Here is a 13,302-nt window from a genome sequence, read left to right on the forward strand (position 1 = left end):
ACAGATTGTTACAGTAACTGACTAGAGTCATTTCTGTGCTGTGATGCAGGTGGAGGAATTCAAGGCATTGATCTTGTGCCACATGCTATACCTGATCTGACCGGTGACTACCTTTCCCCAAACCCTCAGAGAGAAAAGTAAGATAAGAAGAAGGCCGCAGAGCACATCCAAGACAAAACGTAGAGATGTTTCAGAGCAGGATTTGACAGGGGTACATCAGGTGGAAACCCAAACTGTTTGGAAAGAAAGGCTAAAAGCAGAAAAAAGGTGAATGTAATTGTAGATAAGATACATTGCCTAAAATAATCTCAACATTTGAAATCCTACTTGATATACACATATAAAACTGGTTCAGATGATAAAATTGTGCTTTAATTAATCCAGTGTTTTCCCCATTACTACAGAAACTTTGATACCACATTTGCACTTTATTTGCAACTGTCGCTACTGCCTTCATGGGCTTGTAGTGCAACTTTCTGTTTTAATATTTTTTATTAAATGCCAAATGACCAAATGGTAAGAAAACAGTGACAACAGATCACAAATAGTACACAAAGTACACAAAAATACCATTTAATCTGTTTTGCAGGCTTGAATTTAGAAATGTACAATATTTTAACTTTTAACTTTTCTATTTGCTTGCACTTTTACCTCATAACAAACCTCAGTTTTTAACAAAGGCTCCAATGTGTTGATATTAATCAGCACCTTACACTCCTTTTTTTAATTAGATGTATTTTACATTCAAAACAAACATTATAGGAGATACATAAACATGTCTGTAAATACAACAATTGATTATTAAAAACAAAATAACTCAATTTTGTATTTACTAAATACAAAAATTACACAAAGTTGACAATTTGGCTACTTTATAAATTCAAAAGAATGTGTTTTTCTGCAATTGGATCTCTGCTCAGGAGATAGAGGGTGATTGCTCTTGCTCAGCAATTGAATCCCATGCTTTCTTGCTTATTTGGTCTTTGTAATTTACTCTGACAATTGAATCTAAACAGGGATACAATGCTTTAAAACTGAGATGCTTCTCGAGAGTCTGTCATCCATTTTAGCATCCAGGTAACCACAGCAACAGTCACTGATCTGATCAGGTCAAAAGGTCACCTAATTTCAACTCTCAATGACAAGCCCAGCAACGGTTGTTCTCCAGCAGGGCAACCATAGCTAGAAAATATAAGCAGCACAGTGATGTAACAGCGATGGTCACTAAGTTGTTTTGCCATTCAACAATGATTGTGTGACAGAGATTAAACCTGCCTTCATGGTCAGATTTTGAGCTTATATTGGTACAAGGGCTGGGTAGAAGTTATCGGACAGAAATACATATGACAGCTATAAGTAAGTCTAAAGGAAATGGGATATACAAGAGGCTTACTCTTTTGGGGCATGTTATGTATTCTACAGAAAGAGACAGAGATCAAGCGAGTAGCAGTATACAAAGGACAAAGTAGTAAGACTGTGCCTATAATACAACCATACTCAGTCCAATTGTACTCTAGCTTATGTAATGTACTGATGACATACACTAGTTAGTAGTGGACAATGATCTGTAAGATCTGAAGAGGAACGGGCTCAAAAAATCATGTCTCACCTGGGAAATACAGGAAAATACGTGGAAGGCTATTTAACACACAAAACTGAAATGAAAAAACACATGTTGATATCTTGGCTGTGCTGACAAGCTGCAAAGCATAAAATAAGAACCTCAGGTTCTTGGAAACTGTTTTGGCACTGAAATCTCAAAACACATTTAGAAAAACCATGTAGGTTTAATTTTGCTTTTCTGTATTGCTGCCAAGTCGTTCATATAAGCCACCCAAATAAAAACACAAACTCAAAGCTGAGATATAAAATAATATTTATATATTTGTAAAGAATTTCAGTAAAGGCATTTTATTTAAAGCTACATTTCCAATGAAGAGTTCTTATTGTCTCGATTTACACAATGCTTAGATACAAGAAATTTACATTTTGAATAGTGCGAAGGCAGTTACACATTACAGACATGAACACTAAGTTTCCTAACAAAACCCTTGAACAATGGCTGAGTATTTGTTTGTATTCCAAACTTATCTCACATGGTTTATCTCCCTTTAGTTCTTACTTTTCACTGTCACTGCACCATGGCACATTTCCGCCTTGTCCTTTTGACTCATTTGATCTCTTTGTTTTGCGAAGACGCTTGTTCTTTTTTGGAGTATAATTCCTGCTGACACTTTATAGTTGTCTGGAAAGTGTTCATACACCGGCAGTTCTCCAAATAATGGTAAGAACAAAGGTGGGCACTACTCCTGCATTGTGATTAGAGCCATGATTAATGATTATTTTCTGAGAGAAAGATGAAACAAGGGAGTGAATACCAAAATAATGCATTAAGAAAAAACATAAAGCTAAGTGCTAAGCCTGCATGTTGGGCACACATATACAGTGCTCTATTGTAAGTCAAAACTGCAGCTTTCTGAATCATTTTTGTGAAATGGGTCAATGATTGCAAGACAGTCAATATAAGATACTGTTGGATTTAACCAGCTTTTATTTATGTCTCTTTGTCTGTTTGTCATAGTAAAGTTAGTCTGAATTTAACTAGAAAGCAGATACTACTTTGAACACTGTACTATGTGTGTACAGTTTTCCTTATTACAAAAAATACAGCTTTGATGTGGTCTTGCATAAAGATTGGCAATCTGATCACATTTTCTTTTCACGACTGCACAGAAACATCCTAATGAAAGTGTGCGGATGGTATTACATAAATAGGTAAATTATGCATATTAATGTGGCCATGAATAGAAAGCATATTTATTTCTGTATAGTAAGCGGTCTCATCCCATACTGGATAACATCATCCACAGAAATGAAAAATAAATAAATACAGCAGAGAATGGGATTTTTTATTAAACACTTATCCTTGGAAATCCTCTTTCTTTTTACTGCACCCCTTAGTGAATGGAAATACATATTGAACATAAGACTAAAATAAAATAACCTTAAAGGGTCCAACATTTCATAAATATCAAAATTATCAGTTTTCACCAAAAAAAAAGGAAGTATCCTTTATATGGTAAGTCTGAAGCAAGTAACCATAGCTTATTTTTTGCAGTATTATTTGATACACACACACACACATATATATATATATACATATATATATATATATATATATATACACATATATATATACACACACATATATATATATGTATGTATACAAATAAATATTAAAAACAAAGTAAGGTAAAACTCCCACAGGGTATAATGCTGGCTTCTTTTAGATAAAACAAGACCAGTTTCACTACTCCTGTGAAAGCATATTAAGGGAATTTTAATGTTAACATCTGAAGAGTACCAAGGGGCAATAATACTTCCATTTGCAAGGATGTTGGCTTTGATAGTTTGGTGCAGGGGGAACAGGCTTACCTACTGGACTCCAGCCTAGTGTAATCCATCAAGACGCTGACCTGAAACAGCTTTTCAGAGCTTTTGATCTCACTGAAGACTGGGCTTCATAGTGGTATGGCTGCAATATAAAATAGCTTGCAATACTGAAAATCTTTCATTAAAACCTCTATGTATAAAATCTTCTGTAAATTTAAAAAGAAACAACAAAAAGTATAAAAAGTCTTAGAACTCGAATGCAAGGGAATAAAAAAACAACATCTTGACATTAATATCCAACCAAACAGAAGAACTATCGGATCTCCAACTTGAGTTCAGAGGAAGAAAACCATGCTCATTCTAAATTAGCAACCGCTGCCTTTTTGAAGTTCAGGAAGTTCCTCTTTTTCTTTTTCATTTTACAAACTGTGTCTGAAGAGTCTTTCTGTTCTGTTTCACTGCGAAAAACAAACACTTTCTCTCCTGTGTCAGGAAGGTCCAAGATTTCTGCAGCTGGAGACGGGCACTGATTTTCTGCATTTTCCTGGACAAGACTTCTTGAGACAATTTCTGAAGTTTCCAAATGGGGAAAAGAGAACAGTTTGTCTACAGCAACAGCATGTTTTTTCACCAAATTCCTGAAAGAAAAACATATAAGGCAAATTTATAGAAGAAAGCTGTGGAAATATAATTCTGCATAATGTAAAATCATTGAAGAAGCAATAAGACATTCAGGCTCTTGAAAACTTTATGTACTGAATAATAAATTAATACATTATAGGAGTCTATTGTTATTATCTCAAATAATGGGTGTGCAAGCAAAATGTTTCAGTACCATAAATAAAATACAATTGTATTTTGTCCTTAGTCACTAATTAGTTTTATTTGTGTAAAAGAGTAAAAATTACATTAAAATTGGGAACAACCAATGAAGAAGACATTCAACTGATTTCATGCTTCTATTGTAAGAGTGGCAGAGTGGCAAATAAAATTAATTGAAGTGGTGGAAAGTGCTTGCAAAGAATGAAAAATGCAATAACTAATTATTTAACCCAAATCCAATCCAATCTTAGACACTGAGGTATTATAGTCATGTTCTTACATACAACGAAACAGAAACAAAGCTGCTTGGTTAGAAAATAATTTGAACTGTTTAAAACCTGCAAGTGTTCAATACAAAAACTCTTGGCAACAAAGACGCATTAAAATACAAAACATATATAATATAAAACAACGATCTAGAGATTTAATGCCAATTGTGAATCATTTGTTTTGCATGGAGATTCCCCAGTCATTATCTGTTCAGCAGATACAGCAGTCCCATCCTCTGAAATGTAAAAAATGTAAGGTTCTCTCATGCAAACTCACAGACCAAAAGCATAATTGGAGATACTGAGCCAGCTGGCAGTGATGCCTGTTTCCTGACACGCAAGCACAAAACATTAAGTTGCACTTGAGAGACGCAGGCAGGAATATTATATTAACAATCATGCAAGATGCAGTGTGCATTAATTAAAAAATTAAGCTTGACATTTGAGTAAGATGGTTTCCAAACTGCCAGCTGTTTCATATGGGGGAAATTATGGGAAATCACTGGGTTTATTTTGGTTTCTTCAAACCACCGTGAGGAGCATTGGATTTTTAGTGGTGTAACGCCAGACTTTTAATTCAGCTCAGCATCTGATCCATTCACAGGGGAAATTAAGTGCACATTATTAGTATACAGACAAAAAGACAGTCAGAGGAACACAAAACAGATTTGACTGTTAGGACAGTGATGGATGCATGTGGTGTCCACTTATTTTCTTCTAAATGGATGTAACATGTACAATATTAAGCACTTGCACGATTCAGTTGGGCCTTTTTTGGTTTGTTTGTTACGTTTTTTTTTTTACTGGGATGAGTGTCACAAATAAAGTCTTACACTTAGGTAGAGTCCATTACATGTCACAGATCTGAAAGGTGTAAGTATCCATTTTGTTGACGTCCACACTAGGATGCCTGTTAATTAGTTTTTAAAGCATTTCTGACAGCAATATAGTAAAGCCTTGCTCTTCCCACCTGAAATGAACAGACTCAAAAGCTCCCTTCCTTGACACAGTCATCAGTCTGTCAGTGAGGAGAATACAGAGCATATTGCCTTGTCCATTCTAGTTATTTAAAACTGGTTGCTCAAAAAGTGAAACACAACTTCTAAATATAATTAGCCTCTACAGGGCTTTGAAGAAGTGAAGTTAAAGAAAGTAGTGGAGGAAGTAATTGACTGTTCCTGTCTGTTAATCACTCATGTCTGTAGCTTTTAAATGATGGCTCTAGTAAGATTTGATATAGTATTTTCTTATGTGTTTAACTTATATCTGTAATTAAAGCAGTATTTGTTAAACAAAGTAGGAATATTATTAGTAGGCTATTGTCAGTGTTGATGCAATGAGCTGGACTAACAATCCGATTTGAATACCGTTTCAAAGAGTGGACATGGAAATTGTGTTGAGAAGAAAATTAAAATCAAAACCTAGGTTACTTTGGTGACACTTTTCTGTTAATTTTCTTAGAGCACCATGGAGAGAATTACAGTTATTTCTGAATCCCTTTGAATCGATTGCATTGATTGACTTTAATACTGAAGCCATAACTGCTGAAAAAAGAAAGGTACATACATAATTCATAAAACACCATTTTATTAGTCTAATACCATTTTAAAATAAATGTTTAGTAGGGGGACTTGTCCCATTATTAGAGCTTACCTCTCCTCCCCAGTTACCAGTGGAGCAGGTGCCAAATGTCTATAGATGATGTCTTCTCTTAGTTTGGAAAGAAGTGATTTTCTCGATCCTTCAGCCCACCTTTAAAAACAATGCAACAAAAATCAGCAGTTTCTTTATGTGGAACATTAGTTTTGATATCTAATTAGGAGACAACAGAATTTAAAGAACATATATTTATTTAGTTTTTCACCAAATGTTACATTTCATTTGGTGTGCAGTGCAAATTAATTTAGATTATACTTGGACCTCTATTTGAAAACCAGCATGATTTTTTCATCCCCTTTGTGTTATGAATGCTGTTTCAGAACTGTACATCAAAAATGTATTTCAGTAGTTAAGACCATATAGTTTTAAAGAATAATTTTATATTTCATCTCCTGGGGAGAGTCTTTGATATGCCCTTTGACCCTTCTAAGAAGAGTCAAAAACAAAAGGTGCTTTTGATTTGATGCTACCTATAACATTATGTGTCTAAATTTCTGTGTTGGCAGTCGAAGCATTGCATTATTATTGGATTTGAAATAGTTTTACAGGAAGGGATCAAAGGGCACTCCCCAAACCCTCCACTCTCCTCCAACCCTATACCAAAAACATATTGCAATGGGCTGAAACAGATTTCAACATTTTATTGACAAGATGTTACAACTGAACCATTGTAGCAACTAGGTACTATTTTTCAGAACACTGCAACATAATTTTCATTTTCTAAATGAACATTCCAAAGTATCCTAATTATACCTCAACACTGGATGACACTGCAACCAGATACTGAGTCAGAGATCGCATCTGTTTGGAGCAATAAACCAACTCAACCATATTCATGAGACGTTGAATATAAGAGGAGAGACAGCTGAGGTAAATGCACCCAGCATCCTGGTATATGTTTTTCTGATTGTGTACTGTACCAATTTTAATGCAGGCTCTTAGAAATCTTCTATTTTATAGAAAAGCTTGGACTACAGATGTTCAACCGAATGTCCGTCTTACAGCTGACTAAAGATTTGAAAAGGGATAAATCCCTAACCCTTAAATCAGCCTGATACTGATCAGTACTCATAATTAACACTAATAGATTCCTATCTTAATTTACTTGTTTGAAACTTCTCCAACTCAATAATTTCTGTTAAAAATGGGGTTTAGGATTATTCTGAGTATTGACATTTAGAAACATAAATATTTATGCTATTGTTTCCCCAGAATATCTTAACACAAGCCAAAGATGCAAAGAAATCAAAATTATGAAAACTTTTAAATTTTCCGGTCAATCATCAGCTTTGAACTGCATACAGTATGTTTGCTCTCTTATTGGAACATTTTTCCACAACATACTTGAATGTGATTTGCATCAGTGAATGTATTGAGTTCTCTAGTCAAATATTTCCCTTTTTTTAATACATTAAATATGTGCGGCCAAAAGAACAATTTTGTACTTTATGGGTTTCACACAAAGTATATAAAGACATTGGATTTCATATGGTATTAAATATGGCAGACATACAGAAACCTTTTTTCCAATTTACTAATGGGCTGGAATTAAGTAACTTCTATTTACAAAAAATTGTAAAATGCACAAAGCTCCCATTATGGTCTTAATTTGAAAAATGTAAGAAAATGTATTGTCTTAAACTGCTGGTCTTACTACTTTGGAAAATCAAGCCCACAGAATGTAGGGAATATAGAAACAAACAAATCCAGACACTGGCAATTAGGAAGTTAGTTTGACTTAAATGCGATTAACATTACTAGATAAAATTACTTTAATCTCAGCTTGATATCCTTCATTTTGTCTAGCAATTTAAATTGAATACACCCACCAAGCAATTATCAAATCAGAATGAAAAGTGAAAAAAGCACTGAAGCAAATTGCTTTCAATGGATTTTGCAGGAGAACAAAGGAGGAAAGATATGAAGCCAAACTGCACAGATCTACAGAACCTTTAGAGATCAAGCAGCACACCAGATTTGCAGTAAAAAAAGGTTGCTCTCGAGAAATAAAAATAATTAGATTGACTAAGCAGACATCAAAACCTAAAATGTTCAATCAGACAGAGAGGTGGGAAAGGGGAGATGATCCCAGGATAGTAGACTACAGGACTCAACCAGTAAATACATTTCAGAACATTCAAAGATATAAAGAAAAAGAAAAACAAAATAGCAACTCAAAAAGTCAAATGACATAAAGAGGACAACAAATTACTCTTCGTAGGAAAAAGGAAAAACAAGTGTACAACTGATAAGAACAAGAGTCAACACCTAAAAATTATGTTGTGTTCAAATCAAAAAAACTTCATATGGTGTTGTATAATGGTCCCAGACTAATTTGTATTAAAATAAGTGATGCACAGTGAGATGTGTGTGAACAATGACCTGAATTCAACACTTTCTCCCAATGATTTCTTAGTGTCTCCTGAACTATAACATAAGTGATTTTAGATATTAATTTAATCAACACTTCATTATTAATGTAATCAGTTTAAAAGTATCCAATACTATGATAAAATAATTCTTATTCAACACAATGAACTTACCCATTGACTTTCTCATTTCCAGTCAGTGGAAGAGATGTCTTAGGGCACAGAGCATCAACTAAGGAAATCAAGTCAGATTCTGAAGATGTGGGGAGCAACAAGTGCAACACTTCAAGTAAAATGTTGGCTGAAATCTGGCACTGTTTTATCAAATTAGCAGCAAACTCAAGATCCTATGAGAAAAAGACAAACAATACAAAACAATTTTGTCAGATAAATAGCGTTTATTATACTATCAGAGCAGCCCAGTTAATACTTGGAATAGTTAATTTAATTGACAAATGTGTGTTTTCAGAAACAAAAACGTATGTATGCCATTGTTTTTTTTTTTAAAGTTCTACATTTTAGGCTATTGGAAAAAACAGACATTTCAAGGAGGATATGGGTTTCAAACTACTGCAAATAGTTTTTAATTCCCATATGGCATGGGCATAACTAGAACGAATAAGGAAAGATTCCATTGTTTAACAGCAAACATTGGCATGGAAGAAGTCATAGAATAATCTCTACCATTCTCTCTAGCAAAATGTATTGTGGAGTGTAATAACACACTACAATCTAAAATCTACAATCTAAATATCTTTCATATGTATAAATCGCCGCTGCCAGGTCACCACCTGCAGATAATTCCTCATTAGCAATCCACTAGTGTAGAAAGGACTCATTTCTTGTCACCTACTTCGTTTCTTGCCAACACCACTATGTGGAAAAGGGATACATTCTTTAGGCAACCATACTGAAAGACTAAAACGTTTCAGTAATTGTGTGTGTTGTTCCCAAAAGACCTATCAAGTAAGCAATAAGATACTCTGCATTGCTGTATTTACCAGGCATTACAAACTGCTTGGGTGGTAAATTGAGCCAGAAAATAATGTTTTACTTCAGTGTTACATCACAACAAACTCTTTTGCACTACTTTCAAATGGACTATTAAGTAGTTCTTAAAGACTAAAATCCTCTGGCTATAAAATTAGACTGAATTATTAATTTAATTAATAATCATTCACTTAAATGTTTTTGTTCTGTTCTTTTATATTTTTAAATTTTTTTCCAGTGTAGTTAACTTGCAGAAGGTTGTCAGTTATACATATATTTACTTTTTCCACCATACGGTAACTATCTACCTACCTATCTGTCTGTCTATCTCAACAGGGTAACATGGCAGCAACTCAGTGAGTGGGTCTTGTTTTACGAACTGGAGGTGGAGAGGATATATGATGATTCTCCACATTTAAGACAGCACTGAATTAAAAATGAATGCGGTATTTTCTCTGTATGTTGAAACTGACAATTTTAGTATCTCTATATGTCTTACGGTGACAGCTTCAAGACAGTGACATGTACAGTGACAGGAAAGAGTTTGTCAGCTGGCAGGTGACCTTCAATGCTATGAGCGAAGGAATATAGCTTCACAGTTGTCATGTACACAAATAAATAGTACTAGTTACTTGAATTTGCCATGTAATAAATGTGGGCTTTTGGGTCAGAATCAAATTGTGGGTTTGCTTCCAAGTGCTGCCTGAAGAACCAGCATTAATATAAATAGCATATTATATATATAGCAGGGCCCTGAAGTGTTTACAAGGTTAAGCCACTGGGGAAGCAATTGAAGAATGAGTCATGCAAACAGGAGGCCAGTGAATGGGACCCTGACGATACCGAGATCTTGAGAAACACAGTGGACGTTCTGTCTTGGTCTTTCATGAATGTGGAGGCCTGTAATCATGTTAATTATTGGTTTAAAATGGGCAAAGAAAGCTCCAGATACTAACTGAATCAAACACTGGCTCCTAAAGTTGCATTCAGCTAGCTAAAGACCATCATTTGGGAAGAAAGGGACTTCTGTGTTTCTAAGCACCACCTTTAGCTAAAAATACTCAGCACAGTTAAAGCACAGTTAAAGTGGAGAGTTCATATTCTACAGTGTTGAGAAGGAGGCATTCATTAACACAAAATGAGAACTCAGGCTTGTTTTTAAGCATATTTATCTCTCTTCTGCTCTAATCTGGATTGTCCACATGTGAAGGCAGTTTTGAGAGTATGCAGATCCATGCTGACACCACCTTGTTGTCACACTGGCTGAGATGTAGTTTTACATTTAATTTGCATATAAATAATTTAAAACTGATCTACATGCATACACACATTTGTAAAAGTGAAATTTTAAATAAGGAGCTTTAAGTAATGGTATTTAGTATTAAGTCAGCACCGAGACCTTTCATTTTAAATGCTTTAAAGACAGTTACCTGATCAAAATGTATATGGATTCTCTTAAACTCTAGTTTCTCTTTCAAATCTTCCATTATCTGACATCTCGTGTCGTTGTCACTCAGTCTAAAAAAAAAAAAAAAAAAAAAAAGTAAATGAGAAAGCATAAAACGGAGGTCCCAAACTGCAGGGAAGCGCTATAATCTCTTTCCCCTTATCAAAGCCCTTTTGATGTGCAGTAGGAAACAGCATGCCGAGAAAGGCTCTTGACAGCCCACAAAACGTAGACACAATAAAGCTTCCTAATAGACACTGCATTATCACACAAAAATCACTTCTACACAGGCACCACTGATGTCTATCCATTATGATAAAATTGTGCTCATTGAAGGCTCTCTGTTTAAAAACCTCACTGACTTGAGAGTGTTTATGAGCTTTGATTTCAGAATAAATGTGTATGGGGGGGGGGGGCGGGGAATGAAATGTTAAAATTTGGAGAATATTCTGCAAGACACAGTTGGATGGATTAAGAAGTGAATGTAAAGTACATGTCTGGGTATTTTGTCATCGGTGAGGAGTAAAAACTATGCTATTGTAAAAACATAAGCAGCAGATAAAATGATTTGATGACCCCCAAGGTCACTCCAGTGAGGGCAAATGGAGACTATGCCTTTTTGCTAATTATTCCCATGTCAATTCTGCCAAATTCCCTTTGTGTGTAAAGAAACCCCTGCTGGTGCCATGAAAGAGCTTTCACTTCTCACACCTTCAAACAGTATGCTGTCAGCTGTGAGGTGATTCAGGCAGACACAGCTCAATCTGACTTTGGCTGGGCTCAAACATGGAACAATGCCAGAAATATCCCAAAAACATAACTCTCAAGGAGAAAAACACCCCTGAAATAAATAGCTATAAAATATAGATAAGATTATATAGGATATCTGTAAGCTTTTAAAATGTGCAGGGAAGTATATCCACATATCCTCGTATCAATTCCTGAAAATATATTAATTTTGGTTTAGATAAGAAATGGCTTACTTAGTCTCTACCTACATATCTAAATACAAAACAGTACAGGAAACTAAATGACAAACATTTGAATCCTCACCTTTTTCTTTGAGCCCCTATCACTTGCTGACACTTGTTGAGAGATTGCTGTAAACTGACAGCTATGCGACAGTCCTCCTCTATTTTATAGATTTCAGCTGAAGGTGCAACAGTTTCTGAGGTCAAGCTGTGCTCCATTATTAAAGCATCCCATTCAGCCAGCTCCTTGTGGAGCACACTCTCCGCATCTTCTAATCCCTTGGAGAAGAGGAAGGCAAAAACATTTGTTGAAGGGATTGAAAACAGACCCATCTAAAACAACATTGACTGCTTTTATAGAAATTAAACTGTCAGCTCAATTTCTTAGTCTTAACGAGATGTTTGCTTTGCTTCCTCACCAATTTCACATTAGTGAAATTATTTTTTCTTTCTAGACCTTTGGCAGAATTTTTTTTTTTTTTTGCGAAATTACCTCAAACTTCTGACTCTCATGCGCTCTTGTACACAGGTGTATACAACATTACAGCAGAATAATTTTCAAAGAAATATATATCTGTATGTCTATTGTAGTTTTATTCCACACTACAGCTTAAGTACAGGATGCATGTTAATTAACACTTACAGCTGTGAAGCATAGTTTGTTGCATAAATACAGCTCTGGAAACAATTAAGAGACCACTGCATTTTTTTTCTTAAATCAGCATCTCTAAATGTATGGCAGCCATTCCATTCCATTCATTTTTTTTTTTTTGAAATTAATTTTTTCCCAGAGCTATATATAAGCAGTCTCATTTCAATAAGATAGCCAAACTAGAGCTATAATGAAACGCTATATAAGAGATACGCTTTATTTTATATTTTGGACTTGAACTTAATACTTCACTGTGTTTACTTTACAAACAATGATGCTCTGTTTGTTTCCATGGAAACAAGATGAAAGTTAGACAACACAGAATATACATGGAGACACCTTCTCTCCAGAGTACTGTTATCATATCAGATGTATTTAAATATTATATTATATATATATATATATATATATATATATATATATATATATATATATGAAAACAAGTATTTCCCTGTAAGAAGAAAATATAGGCTAAATAAATAAATAATAACAATAATAACTACAGTATCTATGAGAGCACTGTCACAATAATGCTTTGACAACAGCCTCATCAAGTTTAAAACACATATAATGGAAATTATACCAGGCTGATATAAAACATAAAAGCATATAAGCTTCAATTTAACATTAGAAAATCTTTATCTCTTCATTTAAATTTAAAAGCTGTGAATATGTATTTGAAACAGTAATATTTTGGCACCTACATTTTAGATTTATCAGCAATGTAGAA

General features: G+C 34.4%; 1 protein-coding gene across 4 annotated transcripts in view; it reads right to left on the reverse strand.

The window, feature by feature from the left end:
• Window positions 1-1,859: 1,859 nt before the first annotated feature.
• LOC136766527 (limbin) overlaps window positions 1,860-13,302 on the reverse strand; it is a 78,353-nt gene continuing 66,910 nt past the window's right edge. For 3 of the 4 annotated variants that reach the window (XM_066720044.1, XM_066720043.1, XM_066720041.1), the window contains exons 18-22: window positions 12,003-12,199; window positions 10,933-11,020; window positions 8,687-8,859; window positions 6,138-6,236; window positions 1,860-4,031 (exon numbers count right to left, since the gene is read on the reverse strand). In XM_066720044.1, coding sequence (XP_066576141.1) covers window positions 3,749-4,031; window positions 6,138-6,236; window positions 8,687-8,859; window positions 10,933-11,020; window positions 12,003-12,199 — 840 coding nt within the window. In that variant the 3' untranslated portion in view covers window positions 1,860-3,748. Of the gene's footprint in view, window positions 4,032-6,137; window positions 6,237-8,686; window positions 8,860-10,932; window positions 11,021-12,002; window positions 12,200-13,302 lie in introns of those variants that run through there. The other variant, XM_066720045.1, reaches the window with a different exon arrangement.

The sequence above is a fragment of the Amia ocellicauda genome, chromosome 13, assembly GCF_036373705.1.
Source record: "Amia ocellicauda isolate fAmiCal2 chromosome 13, fAmiCal2.hap1, whole genome shotgun sequence".
Classification (NCBI taxonomy): Eukaryota; Metazoa; Chordata; class Actinopteri; order Amiiformes; family Amiidae; genus Amia; species Amia ocellicauda.